The sequence below is a fragment of the Harpia harpyja genome, chromosome 10 (assembly GCF_026419915.1).
Source record: "Harpia harpyja isolate bHarHar1 chromosome 10, bHarHar1 primary haplotype, whole genome shotgun sequence".
NCBI lineage: Eukaryota > Metazoa > Chordata > Aves > Accipitriformes > Accipitridae > Harpia > Harpia harpyja.
This window is the reverse complement of record NC_068949.1, coordinates 28,446,552-28,466,345: the sequence shown is the minus strand read 5'-3', so window position 1 is coordinate 28,466,345 and position 19,794 is coordinate 28,446,552. Positions and strand designations below refer to the sequence as shown.

General features: G+C 35.1%; 1 protein-coding gene across 4 annotated transcripts in view; it reads left to right on the top strand.

Moving 5' to 3' along the window:
* Window positions 1-19,794, top strand: part of EXOC6 (exocyst complex component 6) — a 99,694-nt gene that overhangs the window by 25,713 nt on the left and 54,187 nt on the right. For 3 of the 4 annotated variants that reach the window (XM_052798291.1, XM_052798292.1, XM_052798294.1), the window contains exons 6-14: window positions 6,381-6,585; window positions 7,763-7,918; window positions 8,587-8,655; window positions 12,003-12,086; window positions 12,176-12,222; window positions 12,610-12,730; window positions 14,698-14,769; window positions 15,388-15,485; window positions 16,618-16,723. In XM_052798291.1, coding sequence (XP_052654251.1) covers window positions 6,381-6,585; window positions 7,763-7,918; window positions 8,587-8,655; window positions 12,003-12,086; window positions 12,176-12,222; window positions 12,610-12,730; window positions 14,698-14,769; window positions 15,388-15,485; window positions 16,618-16,723 — 958 coding nt within the window. Of the gene's footprint in view, window positions 1-6,380; window positions 6,586-7,762; window positions 7,919-8,586; window positions 8,656-12,002; window positions 12,087-12,175; window positions 12,223-12,609; window positions 12,731-14,697; window positions 14,770-15,387; window positions 15,486-16,617; window positions 16,724-17,455; window positions 17,528-19,794 lie in introns of all 4 variants that reach the window. The other variant, XM_052798290.1, reaches the window with a different exon arrangement.

The following is a 19,794-nucleotide window of genomic DNA, read 5'->3' as shown; positions in this document are numbered from 1 at the left end:
TTCTGCCATTCCCTTACTCTATTAGGCAAGACAAGCAGCATCCCGGCTTTAGAATTGCAAGGGAAGTTACAGTTCCTAATGTGGATCACGGAGAGATCACTTAGGTGAGGTAAAATTGCAGATGCCTTTTAGCATTTTTGACTCCATGTTTGCTAGGAGTTTTGTAGAGTCCACTGATGGTTGATGTGCTTTCTGAGAAATCATCAGTACTCTTTAAATCTAAAACTAAATTTCTATTATTTAAGAGATTCAGATCTGATAATTTTCCTGAGGAAGGAGTTGCCAGACAGGAAGTCTTAAAAGTTAAAGGATGATATACTGAATTGAGGGGTTTGGACATGTCATTGTCTTACCATAAAAAGATGTAAGGGAGAGGGGAGATGCCATGGCTTTGATGTACCATACCTTGAAATCACATGGAGTGCAGAAGGTTTAGACTCTGCTGCAGGCTACTGCTCCAGCTCAGGTATCTCTTTCATTAGCTATGCTACAGTTACTACTTTGTCTGTGAGTTAAAATTCCCTATAATACAGCCTAGAGGTGGCTATCCTGTGAAACTTGCAGGTAATTCAAATGGTAATTTCCTTGTGGCTTAGCAGGCCACAAATCCAAAGAGTGAGTGTATCCTGGCCTTTATCACTAAGTGATTGAGCAATAGCAGACACCCATAGTGTCAGTGCAAAGACCTGATAGCTGATGTGTGCAGATACAAGGAATTTCAAAACTTATGTTCCTAAGTTTTGCTGTGAAGCTTTCCTGGAAGAGTCAGAGAGGAGCATTCACAATCCCTGTCTTAACAAAAACAATGAGGAATGTTTATTTTAGGCAAAGATAATTTTTCTCATAAACCTTCACTGAGGTTTGTTAATGCAGCAAAGCTTTCACTGGTCATTTTTAAAAAGACCTCTTTTCTTTTGACTTTCTCTGCTTGCAGCCTTTCAGAATATATTTTTGTTATTCTGTTGTCTTACAGTCTTGCACTGTGAGTAACATAGCATTTCTAATGTTTAAAGGAAGGGAAGATGAAAGTGTGGATATTCTGTATTTTTGGGGGACAGTTGTTTTAGGATAAAGATTGGAATTCCATTTCCTTTTCTCCATGGCAGACACCTTTTAAGATAATGCAGGATTTTGGGTGTGGAATACATACTGGTTTATGCAGATGGAATGGAGGTTTACTGGAGTCCAAGAAGCCATCTATTGATAGCAACTTTTGGTGCCTATGAACATGGGCTACGTTTGAACTGATGACCTAGAGGTGAAAGGCTCTGTATCCTATTTATCTGTCTCCTGAGCCATGGATAACACAAGTTGACAAGAAGTATAGTTGTGAGAGGAAGGAACTGCGGAATCTGCTCTAAACAGACAAAATTGGCTGGAAAGAGTTACGGAGGGTTTAAAGTCTTAGCTGAGGAAGCACAGGGGGGAGGCATGGTTTCTCCATTGCTCTCCAAAACACCTAGTGGGGGCCATGCATTTAAACTGAACTACCTAGATCTTTAAGTAAGAGATAAGATCATCACACATTTTATACAGCTCTGTTACCATGGCCTGTGCATTTGGATTTTGATATGTGTCTCTGGAGAAAGTTTCCAGCTGCTTCAAGTGACTGTGGTCTAACGGGGAATTGTTAGAACTGGTGTTTTTGCAAGTCGTCTTCCACAATATGTATTACAAAAAAACCCCAAACCTGCCATACAATGAAAATAATTCAATAAATCAATCTGCTAAGGTGGTTTCTGAATCTTCTTGAATCTACTGTGGGAAGGACTAAAGAAAGAGCATGGTCTTCAGATTGAGCTTTTTGCCCTGAAAGTCTTGGATTTGTTTTCTGACCTTACTATAAGCTTTCTTCTGAACGGTGGGGAAGACAGAGTTGATTCGTTATTTAGGTTACTAAGTCTCACTGAGACAGTCATGCAGCCCTTCCAAGCATTCAAATAAACCCTAAGACATAAAGGAAGCAAATAGGAAAACTTCCTAATTTATATAATTTGGTTCTACCCATGTCTGTATGGAAAGATATTGAAACAGATACAAGCGATGGTGATTTGGTTTTGGCGTTCTGCATTGTTCTGGAACAATGTCAAAATGAAGCACTGGATTTTACCAACTGCAAATCAGTACTTACCAGAGGTACCATGGATCTGGCAAAAAAACCCATCAAAATATATATTTGATACTGAACTGTCAGCTGCTTGCTTTCTCACCGTTCTCACAACCCTATTTGTTTGATAATTTCTGTTTAAAATCTACCACATCATTATGGATGAAGAAGGTATTCCACAGATCTTGTTTTTTTCACACAGCAACTCTTTAATCTGATTTTAAGAAATATTGAGCTTTTGACTCACTTTACAGAAGTTTCAGTTAGTAGTGCCTTGATCTCAGTTTGTGGTCCTTTGGGGCAACTGATAAAATTGGTATGCTGGGGAAGTTTAAAATTAGGTTTAGAATTGGTAAGGCAACTAGATCTAAAAACAAAATAAATAGATAGTTGTTCCTGTGGTGAATGGTTTTCAATTGCAATTTCAATATATCATCTTCAAGATCTCTGTGAATGTGACTTTTCCGCAATATTATTGAAAAATTCCAATGCACTCCCTTAAATCTGTTTAGTAGAGTACAAAAAGTTTTCCATATTTACTCAGTGGAAGTGTAGTAAGCAAGAATATACAGTATTTGTCTCTGAGGGAAGCACAAAAGTTGAAGAACACTACTATTTTTTCTTTGTAAATTAAGTTTGTTTCCTTAATTAAAATAAAATGATAGTTTTAAGGTTATTGTCTCTCCTCTTGTTTTTTCAGCAGGAAATTTTGGGACATGACTATATGTTTCTTTACTCAAAAGGCTTGTGTACAAATATGTTATTCTCCGTAAAATTCACAGCCTTTGAGTTCGTCTTGCTCTTGTCCTGTGTAGGTTCTTGACTGCTCTAGTTTATCTTGATGGGGCTTTTTTAGTAAGTTATGGTATTTCTCTTAACTGCCTCCAAATGACACTCTGCTGATAAAAATCTTAAAAGTTCTGTCATTTAAAACGTAACTTAATACTTAGTGCACTCTAAAGTAACAGTCACTTTCTTTTTCTTTTGGATTTTTTGTGTGTTGATGTTTCAAATTCTAATACAGACCTGACTACTCTGTGCATGGGCCTTGGACATTTTGTAAAATGCCAGCTCCATTTTAGAATAAGATGATGCAAACCACTAATTTTCTGTTTGGTGGGGGTTTTTGTTTGGTTGGTTGGTTTGGGGGGGTGTTGTTGTTGTTGTTTTTCCAGTCCCGCTTCTTGCTAGTTTTAGAAGTTTCCATTTTTATAGTTTGGAGATGCTGGTAAAATCCATCTTGCAGTTTTCTGGTTCCGATGACAAGATGGATCAGTTCTGAACAGTCTTATCATATGACCTCTATTGGTGTTTCAAACTTGTGACTTTAATTTCAAAGCTTACATTATAAATTCTGCATTGGGAAACATATTACAAGATTAGCTCAGGAGAATAGACAGAGGACTGCTATATTTATATAAAAAAAATAACTTTGAAGATACTTCTTTAACTCATTTGTAGTCAAATAGGCAATCTTCACCTTATATGATTGATAATATATGATGGGAACTAATAATATTGTTGTCAAAAACTTCAGCATCGAGTTAAATCTATGGAATGTTTTTAAAGCAAAATATACAAATACATCATTCCATGAAATGATATGCAAAACTTTTTAGTTTAAATCCTGACCTGCAGATGACCTTCAAATTAATAAGACTTCAGTGCTTTATCAGAACAGATGTTAAAAGGGCAAGGTCCTGAGCTCCATATATATATAATTAGTAAGGGACTCTAGAATGGATTTAAAATGGATTATGTTAATTCCGATCTTAGAGACAGCACTCAAAAACCTTCCAGATGAACTAACAGTGTTCTGATAAGCTGATCCGTATAATTTAAATAAAAACCTTTTATACGATTTTGATGCTATTATGGTTTTATTCCCCAGAAGTCTCACCATGTGGCACTCTTGGTCATTTACTATTTAAAAAAACAAAAACCACACACATAAAACCCCCAGACTCCTTCTTATCTGCAGCATTCCCATCACCTTATGTATATTTTATATAAACCAAGTATATAATAAACAAAAGCTCCTAATTTACACTTGAAACCTCTTTATTTGCAGTGTCCGGAAAGCAGTTGTATTCTTGAATAAAAGAGAAGATTTTTCCCATCCTCCAGCTATGCTGAATTGTTAACTTAGAAATGTCTTGATTGAGAAAATTCAAAACAATGTGTTTATTTCAGAATGGAACACGAAGTTATGACTGTAGTATTAATAATTTATTATTGGTTGTCTACAGAAGGGGAGCCAGCAGCTTGAATTGTATTTCAGTTTGAAAGTGTTTACTCACTGTATCTACAAAGTAATATCCAGAAGCGAAAGAACTGGAAAGGACACTTTTCCAGGTTTTCTTGAACGTTTGAAGGGACTTTCCTCATATTCAGCTTTTCCCTTTCAAAATGATTTGGCAGTTTTCCAGTACTGATTGTGTAGGACTTTCAGGAAGAAAAAGAAACTCAGGTTATAATATGAGAAGCTAAAAATGGGCTGAGGATATTACCCTGTATTTGTGGAAAGAAAGGGTTGGAACTAACAGCAAATTAACTTAGCCTGATCTCAGTTTTTCTACTTTTCCTGTTCCAAGACCAAGCTAGAAGGCATCGGTTCACTTTATTCTGTTCTAATAGGCCAAAGTAAATGCATATTTCCAAAAGCCTCCTGGGCTGCGTAGCTGGTAAGAATACTACATAAAGGAAAATTACTGTCACATCTACAACTAATTGCTGTCCTATTCATGTTTAACCTGTTTCCTGCACCTCTCTTTAAAATGTTGTTGACATCACAAATTTGTTGATCATGGTGTTTCTGTTTATTGCCATCTTAGTTTAGCTGTCTATCTCAGTATTGACCCACTTCTGTTTTGCTTCATCTTTTCAGTAAAGTAAAAATTTTCACAAGCATTCTGCCTTACGAACCTGTGTGACATTTGAAAGTGAAAGAGAAGGGTATTGACTTCAGGAATAGGGATGTGGGAGGCTGACTCAACTCTGAATCACCTCTTTGTGGTGTTCATCTCTCTACTGATTATAAGAGGAAGCATGGAAAGCCAATTTCCTTCAATTAAAATTTCCTTCTTTAAATGTTTCCCTAAATCAGCTGAAAGCGTCAAGATTTTACTTACATGCTACAGGCCTGAAGTTGATAAATGGTTTTAGCAAGTAAGTCTTGGCCCCACAACCCCTGTAATCTATGAGAGAACTGAGAGTGAAGAGAGGTAAATAACTGTAGTAATAGATAGAGTTGATGTCTCAGTATTTGGTAGCTTTCTGTTGTCAAAATTGTTCGAGTCTTTCTTTAATTTTTTTAATTTATTTTGCAGTTAAATCACTTTTTACACTTAGTTTTAACTTGAGTATTTCTTTAAACTCATTGTCCCTTATGTAAAATTTCACAACACAGTTATGAATGTATGGTACAACATCTGCATAGTGTATGGACACGAGAGAAAGTATTTATTGGTGTTTTGTTTTTTCCCCCTCTCAGGCCATTCTTCCATATTTCTGCTACAAATAGTCTGTAGGCTAATAGAACACGGAAGAATAGAGAATATTAAGCAGTCTTTGTTGGTTTGGGTTTTTTAAAACCCTCTGACCTTAATGCTTTTTCAAAGTAGTTGTTTTCTTGATGTGATATACTGTATTTTGTCAGAAGAGTAAATAGATTAATGCTTTACAGCAAAATATGATATGCTGCTGGAAAAAATATTGCTTGAGATAAGTGTATAGATGTCTTTTCCAGCTAAGGATGGTGCAAAGAGGGTGGGGTGTGGGTGTGTGTATATGTTCACATGTACCTAAAGAAGGCAGATACATACAGGCACACTTTTCCAAGATTTTTTTCATTGTTTGGTGCGTATACAGCAATGTTGGGTGATTGGCAATTTGTGTTTCAGAAAAAAGAACTCATAAAAAACCCTTAATAAATCCAATCTAGAAGGGGAAATAATCGTTATGACTTTAGTGCCTCAATTCTGCAGGATGCTCCATGTGGTGTTAGGACTCTGTTGATGAGAACAGCTAATACCATAGGAGCCTACTTAAAATTTTGACTTGGCTGAGTCACTCTCACAGTTTACTGTTGGGTTTTTTTTTCCAAACTAAAGCATTATATGGATGACCTTTTGTTTCTTAATTTTTCTAAGAACAGGGTAATTTCATTAGGTATGTATTGCATGCGTGATAATGATATCCTATATTTGGTATACAAAGTATTTTATTAAAATTTTATAAGAAGCTACACAATTTGATTTTAATCTCTTTGTAGATACTATTCTGCTTTAAAAACAATGGAACAGCTAGAAAATCTATATCTTCCTAGAGTTAGCCAATACCGGTTTTGCCAGATAATGATAGAAAATCTTCCAAAACTGCGTGAAGAAATAAAAGAAATATCCATGTCAGATCTCAAGGATTTCTTAGAGAGTATTCGAAAGCATTCTGACAGAATTGGGGAAACTGCCATGAAGCAGGTAAGCCAACCTAACAGGATGACTTCAGTCCTGTTATCTACTGAAAATACCAGTGTTGATAGTCTCAGGTTAGCCCAAAAGATTTGTCTAAGATTATAGTCATCACATAGACCTTTGAGTAAAGATGGAGAGCTGTGAAATGCTTGCTGACATCTTGGGTAGTTTCTTCTCCTGGACGTGAAGTTGTCATTCTAGTGGTTCCTGGCTAACACAGGAAGCAGCAGTGTGATACTTCAGTAGCCTCAAACTTTCTTTCCAAGTTTGTATCTGTGTCCTAGACAAGAAGTAGTTTCCTCCCTGGGAAAAATTGTGAAATACTTTGAGTAGTCAACTCCTAGACAGTTTGTAACTCAGCAGCTACTACACCAAAACAAAGAGCAGCCTATCTGGCCAGCCGGCAAGGATGAATAAGACTAAAAAGTGTTGAGATAACTGCTTCGTCCTTTCTAAAGTACAACTAACGCAGAGGACTGAGGTGAGAGCCAGGAGGAGACCTGGGACAGCTGGAGCCCTTGCCTGTTCCATCACAAAATAATCTGCCACTTCAAAGCACTGGTACTGGGCAAGGTTTAAAGCAGTTAATGCTTTTAAAATTTATTTGGAGAGCAGGCAAAGTTTTAATTTGACTATTTGTTGGGCAGAGTTCAGGTTGGGTTGCCATTTTGTCATCAAAGAAAGGTTCCTGTAAAATGCAGCATTGATTATTATAAATGAAATTTAATCGCAAGATTATACTGTGCTACCTTGTTGCATTTCTTTCAATAGTAAGGACAATATAGTGTATTTGGCTTCTGCAGCTGTCTGCTCACTAAGACTTAACTGAAGACAGCAAACAAATAGCTGGAAACTCTGTGATAACTGTACTTCATTTAAATATTGATTCTCTGTTTGCAATTTACGATCAGGAAAATTACAGATTACTTTTTTTTTTTTTTTTTCTTCCTTTAAAATTGTATTCTGGGGATTAGGGAAAAATTATGCAGAAATTAGCTATTGAACTAATTTAACATCCCGAATTGATTAAAGACAAAATCATCAGTGTAGGCTGAGGACAGACATCTTGCAGTTACACTGATGTGTGTTCAATAGCACCACCTGTTTTTCATGTCATAGCATATGCTCATCAGTGATGAAATTTGCATTACATCCCTCTTTATTGGTACTACTCTTAAAACAGGCACAGCAGCAGAAAACCTTTAGTACCGCTCTTCAGAAGCAGAATAATCTAAACTATGGTCGGAATATGCATTTAGGTAGAAGTAGAATTTTGGAATCCAAGAATGAAATTACATTGAAGCGAACATTTGAAGATGATGATGAACATGAAGAAGAGGTAACTTTATACTAAATCAGCATGTTTTATTTAAAGTGAATTTTATAGATTTATTTAACAAAACTTGCACTACGCTGCCTGTAGATGGTCAACATTAGTTAGGAGGAACCAGAGAACACCTTCAAGGGATACCAGTCCAGATCAGCATTTTATGGCAAAAAACCAGTGCCAAAATATTAGTTGTACTAATGCTAGCTTTAACATCATGGTTGGGGACATTCAATGGGATAGAACTTGTAATTATTCTGGAATTCAGTTGCAATTTACATTATGTATTACCTGCCCACTGTAAATGATATGTTGCCCACTGGAATATTCTGCTATTGCTAAAGCCAGCATTTCTGTGTTGAGGACTTCAGCTTGTGTTAGAACTCTGTCCGCTATCAAATATTCGGTATTCATAAATTGAATAAAACAGCGAGTATTTAGACCTTAAATCTGGTGCTCTGAAAACACAGTGAAAGGATTCTGGTCTTGTAACACGAATAAAATTTAGTACTGTAGTACAAAGGGAGGGGAGAGTTGAGCAATTAATTTACATTTGTGATAGAACCCATCCATTTTTGGGTCCTTATTAAGGGGACAAGTTCTGTTGGTCATGTATCACATTTTGCACATTATATGCTTTTTATGCTTTATATACTTTTCTTTTTCATTTCCTTCTTCAGGTTTTAACTGCCCAAGATCTTGTAGACTTTTCTCCAGTCTATAGGTGTTTGCACATCTATTCAGTTTTGGTATGTATTAAGGTGACCTCAAAAAGATATTTTACTTTTTGAAGTTGAATGTTCATTTTTGTATTTTTCATACTGTAATAGTTCCTAAGAAAGAAAGCATATTGCTTCTAGTAGTAGTAGTTCTGGATGAGCCAGTTGAGGTCAGTAGAGTATGGATACTCAGGGCACGGATACATGTTTTATTTTATATGCATAATAAAGGACACACAGCAAGACATTAATTAAATAAGTGTTCTTAAGAATATATGTGAAATATGCATGTCTGCCTCAATAGTGGTATCGTCACTTTTGCAGTTCTCCCACCTGTTCCATGTTACCTAAATGTCTGGGGGGATATGATCAATATTACAAAATACAGGAACATTCAGTCTGAATCTTGTGGAAATCGGAATAGTAGAGCAAAATAGCAAGCAAAAACTGGAGATTGTGACAGGCTGAGCTCAGGCAGATTAGGTGGGATTCAGTGGCAGAGACACAATAGCCCATTTTAGCTGCTGTAAAAGAGATACAATGCACAAGCTAACAAGGACGAAAACTTTTGGGGGGAAACTTGGTAATAAATTATTTATTATTTTCTCACATTTCCTATGTCTCAATTACTTTTTAAGTCAGATTACATATAAAATAAGTATTGGGGCATATAGATGAAGTACTCTGAAGTATTGTTAATCCTACAATCTCAGCTGGACCTGGCTTCAAGCATTCAGGCTGGGTTATCTTCTTTTTATGGAATCCTTGCAGCTGTGTAATATGGAAACTTATATCTTGAAATTACTTTGTTTTTTAAAGAAAGAATCCAAACAAAAGCATCAGTAATTACATGAGTAATTATTCATCTCAATGAAAGAACAAGACAGACAGAAAGACAGGCTACCAGAACTATTAAAAAAGAATGGACCATTTCTTTTTACAGAGGAAATGAGTGTGAAATAACATATGAAAAAGAATGTGTTAAGTTAAATATACCAGTTGAAGTAAAATTAATAGATGACACTTAAAAGTAATATGTGAGTATGTTTTTCACTTTGACAAGGATCTTGATTTTGGATCCTTGATCCAAGGATATGCTCTTTGGGTTTGCACAGAAAGTTTGCCAGCTTCCAAATTTACTGGAGACAGAAAACAACTTGGAGTGCTCTCTGATACCAAAAAAGGGTTGTTGATGTCTTCAGAATAGGGCTTCTGTCTTTCCTGCCAGCATAATCTAATTAATAAGCCATGGTAGCATTATCAAGAGTTGTGCATTAACCCCTTCTTGGAGTCCTTCTCATTTACCTCCTGTTGTAAACCATCCCTTCTGGAGTTTAGAGAACGTCATGACGACAGCAAAGGAGGGGAGTTGATACCACGTGGCTATTCATTACATTTCTAGATCAAGGACTAATCTCACAGCAAATGTCACCTTCTCAGTGAATTCTCTCTCTGCTACAAAATTGTGGAAAATATTCTATTTTTATGCAGGACAGTAGTTTTCTACTCTGCTTCTTCATATTGAACAAGAAAGCAGAATTTTATATACCTCAGAATACTATGTAGCTTGTGATTGTAAGATACATACATACCAAACAGACTGTATTTATTGATGGGTAACCTTTCTTTAGACTAGAAACTTCTGGGCAATATATATAAAGAGCTTTTTTTTAGCCCATATATTATGTGAGATGCTGTATATTTAAATTCTGGTGAAAACACCCTTGATCTCTTTGGCATGTAATGTTACCTTTTAACTGAATGCTATATAGCAGTATAAAATAAATGTAACTATGGTGTGAAACAACACTTGATATATGAGCAGTATCCCTAGAATTTATAACCTAATGTGAACTGATTTATTATTTCTATTGATATAAACTCATGAATTTTTTGAAGCTGGGCAAAACAAATGCATTGCTTCGGTATATTTTATCTTGCCTTTCCTTTGCTGATTCAGTGAGTGAATCATCAGGGTTGTTGCTGTATTCTGCTGATTGCTTTAGAACATCTCTTTAAAATAGTCGTTATGCCTGAATTGCTGATCTTGACTGCATAGGATAGCACGGTCTATAAATAATCGTAAGATATTTTACATCTCCATTTTTGGTGTGGATTTGAGAAGAACAGCTACTCTTTTTAATTTGAGAAGCTTGTGTCAGGACTGAGTAGAGATTTGGCATTGGAAGCACAATTCAATAATGGCTTTGTGCATCTGAAAACTGCATTGAATATTTGGGCTGGAGGTGAATGGTTAGTATAAATTAGAACACACTGTGTAAAGTTCTGCTGCAACAGAAAGTGTTCTAGTAAATTTGGGTCTCAGTTTCAAGTGGATTTTTTTGGTTTTTAGCCAAGTCTCTTTTTTACTTTTACATTTTGTTAGGTTAGCAGTATTTCTAAATATGATTAAGTATTCATTATGAACTTAAAATACTAAATTTAAACTTTCTTTGTTATAAAGGAGTTAGGTAAGTAATGCTGGCTTAGTAATGTACAATCTCTGTAATAATTTCATTTGAAGATTTTTTGGAAGCCCAAGTAATGGAATTCTAAACAGCACTAGCCTAATAATTGGCACATGAAGTGAAAACAAACCTTAAAAATGCTAAGCTGCTTTATTCTGCTTGCATACAAATTACATTGTGTTCAGTAGATAGATGAGTCAATGTAGCACTGATTTCAAATGGACAGATGGTTTCTGCTGAATGGCCATCTTAATGAGATGGGTAGGATGTCACTTGAATTCCTCACAATATAATCATTAGGCACAGAGGGTATTGTATTTTTGAGCACCATGATAGGAGAAAAATCCAAATCCACAGTCATTATATTTACCAATTCCAAAGAGAATAAGCAAATATTAAATAAATCTCATGTGTGGGGGTTTTTTCTCAGGCAAAGCTAACACAGGCAGTGTTCAGATGTATCATATATTCACAGAAACATTTTTGTAACTTAACTTTATAACGCAGTTAGTTTCTTGAATAACCTAGGGAAACACTGTAGGAGACAATAAGTTTCAGTTATAGAGTAATAGTTAATATGCCTTGTCTATAAATATTAATATACTCTGAAAACTGTAGTTTAACAACATAAATATTGCTTAAAATGGGTAATATTGTTTGACAAAATGTAGGCACGTGAGCAAAATTTCTATTTACAGTACATTCTGTAGGCTACTTTAAAAAAAGAAAAGAAGGTAATTTCTGCATATTTAATGCATGCAAAACTTTGCTGCTGTCAGCTGGAGGTCTATGTGTGAAGTAAATGCAAGATATGTGGCTTAGTTTAAGAGAATTCAACCCTTAATTTAAGAAGTGCCTTTTTCATACTGAGGTACTGTTCTTGTTTTAACTACTTCTGTCTTGTTTTAGGGTGATGGAGAAATATTTGAAAATTACTACAGAAAACAAAGAAGGAAACAAGCAAGATTAGTTCTGCAGCCGCAGTCAAGCATGGTAACCAATACTTTTGTTTTTGCATTGACTTGGGTTGTAGTCCTTAGCGGTATTTTTATTCCTAAACTTGTTTTCTTTTTCACTGAAAGCATGAAACAGTAGAAGGCTATAGAAGATACTTCAGTCAAATTGTAGGGTAAGTTTTCTAAACTAAGATTTATTTCAGTTTTACTGTATTGATTCTTAATTCACCCTCCATTCTCCCATTGTCCAAAAACTTTCTTCTGCAAGATTCAGTTTCTGCACGAATCATGCGGGTGGTTGTTGCTGGGTCTGAGCAGGGAAGAGCATCCAGATCCTACCAGTACAGTGCCCCACAAGGACCGCCCAGCAGCCTGGGCTGCAGTTGTCATGAAACAAACTTTCCACGTTTTGACTTCATGCTGGGCAAAGCAGAACACCAAACCTACCAACGTGTCACTGCTCAAGTGGGGAAGGGTTTGACTATGCTTGTGTGTGAAAGGGTAGAATTTGCTCTAATATTAGAAAACAACTTAATAATTTAAGCATTATTTTGTTTTAGTTTCTTTGTAGTAGAAGACCACATTTTACATGTAACCCAAGGGTTGGTAACTAGAACATATACCGATGAACTCTGGAACATGGCCCTTTCCAAGATCATTGCTGTTCTTAGAACACATTCAGTAAGTGAGAAGTCTTATCAGTATTGCAGTTTAAATCCTCCAACTTCAGAGCTCTGTATATTTAAAGCTGGGATAGTAACAAAGTGAAAAATTACACCTCTCATGTTTTCTTTTCCTTGTGATTAAAAATTGCTCAGATTTGAGAGGGAGCCTGCCAAGCTTTTGTTTTTCCCCACAGTATCAGGCTGTGATCTGCAGCCATGGACTATTTGCATAATCCTCCACTGATTTACAACTCACTGGGTCTTCCAAACCTTCTCTTAGTCCAGCAGTTTAGAATATGCAGAGTTAATCTGCTGTTATTATTGCAATCCTTCCTCATTAGTCTCAACTGACCTCTTCATTAGATCAGATTGAATGGTTCGGCACTGAAAGCACCACCAGGAAATAGTTCCTAATTATCATTCCAAATGCAGTGTTTCCAAAATAAACTCCACCAGCAAAACCCTTGGAGCTATCTCTTCAGTGCTATAGTAGTGATATGTTTATGTTGAAGTAAAGGTATTAGAAAAATTCTGTATCAACTGAGGATTTCAGTACGTTAAAAGTGTGTCTCCTAAAGTTACACTTCTACCTTGGCTCCAATGACGCTGACTAGCTGCATGCTATTTCTTACTCCTCTGTGAAGACCAATGGAATACCACTGTTCACTCTGACTGACTGATAGTAAATTGCTTCAGAGTTTACTATTGGTATAACTTTTACTATCGGAAAAAAATAGAAGAGTTTTATCTTTCCCTTTTTAATGTTTGCTAGAAGCAGTTCCTTTATGCAATGTTATTTTAATTTTTATTACAATTGATCTTTAATTCAAGGAGTATTTCACATTTCATATATGCTGAGGAAAAATGGGGAAAAAGCTCAAATTGCAACTATAGTTGTACCACTGATCAGTAAAGGTTCTATGATAAATGAGATGTTCTCATACTTTTTAATTAATTTTAGAGGATTGGGATAAATTGAGATATATTCAGCATTTTTTTAAGTTAAATACATTGCAACTTAATTGTCTGCATATGGATTTATACACCTATGTAAGAATATGGTAATTTAAGGAGTAAAAGTAATGTAATCTCTAAAGAACTCTTCAGTGTCTTGTCATGTAGTTGATCACTGTTTCTTCTCAAAATGCATAACACCCATCAAAACATATTCTATCACAATCTCTTTCTAATGTCATCCTAGTACAGACTAATATTTAGGTAAGTGTATGTGATCTTATGAGGTATTGTAAATCAAACCCTTACTTTACTAAAGTATGCTAAGAGCAAAAATTAAAGAAAGGTGAAACAGGCGTATATAGTCTCTAACCAATACTATATTCTCATGCTGCTTTAAATTATTTTAATATAAATATTTTTTTTACTTTATCCAGTATTGCAAATAGTGAAGCTGAGGTGAAAGCCTTAGTTTTATGACTCCACACCTCCATATTTCAGTCATTTAGTAGAGTAAATAACTTAATGTCTTGACTTTTTACCATCAAATTTGTAATCTGAACTTACTTAGTATTTTATAGTGTTTTCCCCATACAGCTGGGAAGCTGTCTGAGGTGGCACAGTTAGCACTAGTTAGACCCAGGCTTAGTGTTCAAAAGAACGTCCTGTGGAAACCTCTCTGATGTCGATTTAGCAATGCATTTTGACGTGTGTTTCTGTTCCACTGAAATAAATGTAATTTGCCGATTTTTGAATCTCAGTACAACATACTGATATTTATTGAATCTCATATTTTAGTTTACTTTTTCTGAGCTTTTATACTACTGATAGTTCATATAAAAATTTAACAAATACTTTTATGTAGCTGGACTAAGTGAAGACAAGTGAGTCTCAGTTGTTTTTTACTAAGGCAGTCAGTCAGGTAAAGGGATAAGGCTGGAGAATTTAACCTTCTGTGCTAATATTCTTTGAAAACATATGTCCCATAGTTTAAATTCTTTTAACAAAACCAGAATTTCTCCCTTTCAGTCATATTGCAGTGATCCCGACCTTGTTCTGGAACTGAAGAATCTCATTGTAGTATTTGCTGATACTTTGCAGGTACATACTATATTAGTAATTTAGCTGAAAATCCTAGAGTCAAATTTTTCCTTTGGGTTTTCCTGAATCATATATATGAATCAAGAATAAAATTACACAAGAATATTTTAAAAATATATGTATTTCTTGCCTTGGTTCCTCTTTTTCAGTATTATCAACTTGATGTATGCATTCTGGGCTATCCAGCTAGCATCCAGTTATTCATATCTGTGCAAAATTAATGTTAGCTTTGTAATTTGTGTACGTTTTTGTCTTTTATAAATGCTTCTGATCTTAAGCAAGAATAGCATTCCAGTTATCATTAACTCTCCAGCTGAAAGACCAAATGAACATCATTGACAAGTGTTCTTGCAATGTTTAACACACTGATAAAAAAAGATTAGTTATATACATAAATAGCAAGTTAAAATGTTAGAGAGAAATGCGACAAATTTCTACTTGAAAACTGGTAACATAGGATAAAGTATTTGGTGAGAATTTAATATATAATCTTCTAATTGTAGTGGTGTGTTTAAAGTACTATAATTTGTTTAATAAAAGTGACAAGATTGAATAATAAGTCTCATCTCAGAGTCCAGAAGTCATGGGATAGGAATTGACTGTATTTTTATACCTTAGGGCTATGGTTTTCCCGTGAACCGACTATTTGATCTTTTATTTGAGATAAGAGACCAATACAATGAAACACTTCTTAAAAAGTGGTCTGGATTGTTCAGGTTAGTATTTCAAAATAATGGTGCCTTTTGTATTGCATCTATTGTTTTTGTCCAACTTCCAAGTTTTTTTGATAGACTTGTAATTCTGGAAGAATTTATTAACTCAGTGTTGTTTATGAATTTCGGGTTGGATAGGACTAAGATATTCATCACATGTAACTAATATTTAGAAGATCCATCAAGTACTGCTTCTGTAGTTAATGGAGAGAAGGAAGGTCTCCAAAAGGACATGATTGGAGAAACAAGCAGGAGACATCTGGTTTTCTTCATTACGAACCTAGTAACTCCAGGCTATTGCAATAAGGAATTAGGTTCCTAACTTAGGTTGTCTTAGTGTTTGCAGTTAGCTGATAGGCGTATCTCCCTGACAGACTACTGACATTGTCAGTACATTTTCATCGTTTTTTAATGCAGGTTGGTTTCCACCTGTTCCTTGGAATAATTTGACTGAGTAAATTGTAAACCCAGGAACATGGCAGGCTGGGACTGTACTCCAAAGCCTGTTTGCAGATAGGGTGTGATGTCTAAATGTGCAGAAATTGTTTACCTTAAAATATGTTACATTGTATTACAGAAAACCTTGAAATTAAATTGACCACTTAAGGTTCTCCAGCTCTCTAGACTCCTAGTGTCATCATTTGAGTAACAGAAAAGCCCAGAGGGTACTTAAATCTGTGGCCATATGCCTAGTTGAAGTTCTCTGAATTGTCTCCATTGACAATATGTAGCTGAGGTATCTACGTGAGACTCTCTGAATATCTGCTTTAGTGTAGGCAAAGTGTAGGCTACCATAATTAGTAAGTATCTCATTATGGTTTACCCTGTAGTAAAGTAGTTAATCTAAAGTTCCTTTGCTGTATGATGCTTTGAGTCATGCATATTAAAATGCTTTCAACTATTTTTTCTCTGTGATTAGACACAGTATAAAGAGTTAGCATATACAAGGTACTTTCAAATTAATCTAAAAATAGTTTGGATGTCTGAAATTATGATTGCAGGTCATAACTTTTTGAAGCTGCACACCTAAGTATGGTGGTAAAATTTATATTCATTTACATGTTTTAACATTTGAAAGTACTGTAAAAAAGTTACACGTCCTAATTTTTTTTTACTTTACTAACTAATTCTCCAGGGATATTTTTGAAGCAGACAACTATAGCCCTATTCCTGTAGCAAATGAAGAGGAATACAAAATAGTTATAAGCAAATTTCCTTTTCAAGATCCAGAACTTGATAAGGTAAGGACAAGTTTTATGTTATTAAAGTTTGCTGAAATCCAATTAAGGACACTTGGGACAGTAATGATTTTTATAATTAAAAAGCAATTAAAATTTGAAAAGCTAGGTAGATTAAGAGGCTAAATCACCTTGGTGTGTAATTATCTAGTCATAAGTAAATATGAAAATTAAAGCTTTAGTAATTTGCTCTGATGTTTGAGTGAATAATGAAACCCATTGTTTTGTAAACAAATTAATAATACAGTTTAATTGATATAGTCTTTAATTAGTTAAATTTTGTTGCAACTCATTGGGTTTAGTAACTCAGTCTATTATATGCTGTACTATCGCAAAAATATGTGTAAAACGGATCAGTTAGAGACGGCAACTTTTGTGTTTCACTTTTAAAATTAATTATTTGTGTTTGTGCATGTGGGGCAAAATAAACGTGAAGGGACTGTGAATAATTCTGCCATACTAGCATTCCAATAGGATGTTCTTTCATAGCCTCAGCCATTCTTTCACTCCAAACTCCTTTCACAGAAAGGTGATTAATATGTTCTGCTATTCAAATATGGTTTTCGTAATACCGATGAAGAAATAACAGGCTCATGATGGAGTCTGTAGAGGTGAACTAAATCTAAGAACCACATGACAGTGGGAGTAACTGTTGTAGTGGGAAGCTGATTTATACACGATCCATCGCTACAGATATCTGCAAAAGTAAAAAGATACTATAATTTTATGATTCAGCAGGGATTTACCAGGCAAATGTACAGCTGCATGTCATTAATACAGTATTGCAGTGAAGATGAAAAAGGAAAGGTGGGTTTTATGCTGATTTTTTAATAAGACTCCAGAGTGCTTTCTGGATGCTTTCCTCCATCAAATTTATTTACTTAGCCATTATAATACTAAAATAAGATAAACACAATGGAAATCCCTTACAGTGTTGGAAGTATACCACCCCCCAGATACTATTTAGCATGACATATTTTGCTAATAAATTACAGAGATTTTTAACTTGCACTAAATAATTTTATCTGCTAGCCTCTCTCACTCTGTCTGATACATTAGCATGCGTGTATGGACATTACTTGTGTGGGCATGTGTAATTACATACATGTATGATTAATACAAAGCTTTGGCCCTTACTTCACCAGAAGAGAAATGTATTCTTTGTACCCAACAATTTTTATTTTGGTTTATGACACTGAGAGGGATTTCTATTTCATAGAGAGCAGCACTTTTTGTAGATATTTTATGGGCAGAATGTCACTGATGCTTAGGTTTTGGGCTGGTGAGCTTGAGAGTAAAGCCAGCAATCAGGTTGGATTCTGTTCCCAACTCTATCATTGACCAGCTATGTGGTGCTGGTAAGTGATTTCACATCTCTCTGTCCCTGTTAATTCATCTGTAAAGCAGGGAAAACATTTTTTTACGTATCTCTGAAAAGAGCTTTGAAACCTGTATGTAAAGCAGAAGGACATCATTAGAAATAAGGCAGTCTGAGGTTTTTTTCTTGCATCCCAGCAATTTTTGAAGCAGTTTAGTTGACTTCAACCAAACTTAGCAAAGGGGCAGAAGTCTCAAAGATAACTGATGTCGTAAAAGTTTTGTCAACTAGGCAGTGGAATAGAGGAGAAAGAATCATTAAGTATCTTTGTTGAAAGAAAGACTGCAGTGTGTTCCTTATGTGTTATTAGATAGCAGGGAATCCACATGGAGGGGAAACTATAAATGCTGCAACATCACTTCTATTGGTTGCTGTTTACAATTTCATCCACTTCACCTCTCTGTTCTTGCCTCAGCCTATAAGGCAATGGGAGGTCCTATTTGGGTGGGTTAATTTAATCTACATTTTGATGTTTAAAAAAAAAAAAAAAAAAGATGTTTAAGTTCAGGCTAGTCGCTGAAGGAGCCTGTGTGGTTGATCGAGAGGAATAGACACCCCAGAGGGCTAATTTCATTTGATGCATCTCTGATACCTTTTACAGATTAAGGGGAATTTCACCTTTGAAAATGTCTGTTTCTCTCCATTTAGTATAAAAAGAGACGAACATGAGCGTGTGTCTCATTTTTAACTGTAGGTTAGGATGAATCACCCTCACGTTTTACAGGTAGGTTTATCACAGGAGTTGCTTGCAGCATATAGGCAGAATTACGACCAGAACCTACTAGATATTTAACATAGCAAATCCAATCTGACTGGATAAAACAGTCTTGTCTGCGCTCTGCTGTTTAGATTGAATGTGCCAACCTATCATGGTTTGATTATATAATCTAATTTTACTCCCTTTCTGTATTCAGAAGGGAAACAATTGGTTGTAGCTCTGTTTGTTGGTTGTTGTTTTTTTTTTCTTGCTGCCTGCTTTAATAATCAGGAAGTGGTGTGTCCTCCCTGTTGGCCAGACACTGTAGAGGATAAAGAATTGCTTCTCTTAGATTGTTGAATATATGAAGGTTGAAACTCAAGCCCTGCTTACAGAATACTGTGATGATCCAGAATAGTTCTATGTAATAACACTTGTTTAATCTGTCAAAATTAATTGCTTAAATCAGATGAACACACATGTGAAGTAAATTTTATTGTTAAAAAGGTTTGCTATCATTGAATGACACACAAGCCTGGCGCTTACACCACATATTTGTCACACCACCTAATCTTAAATGAAGAGGTATGATTAGGAGAATGTCAAAGTAATCTGTTTTGTCTTGGTTTTTTAATACACAAATGTTGAGTTCCTGTTGATTAATGCTTTTTACTTTTAGAGAAATTAAATTCTCCAGGGATGATACCAGTTGTTAATTATTTTTCTCATTTATTAGTCGTAAACAGAAAAATAATTGTTTTGCAAATTTCAAAAATTATGTATTCAATGCAGAAATACCTATTTGGTATGTGTAGATTTAATTGAATTTATTTCTTTTTGTCCTCCCAAATACAATATCAGCTTTAAAATTGAAGTAAGAAACATGATTTTATTCCTACAGACTACTAGTATTTCTCACATGTTAATCCAAATTGTTGAAAAGAATTCAAACTGCTTTGGTTTTGTGAACCATTGAGAGAAAGTAAGTAAATGTATGAT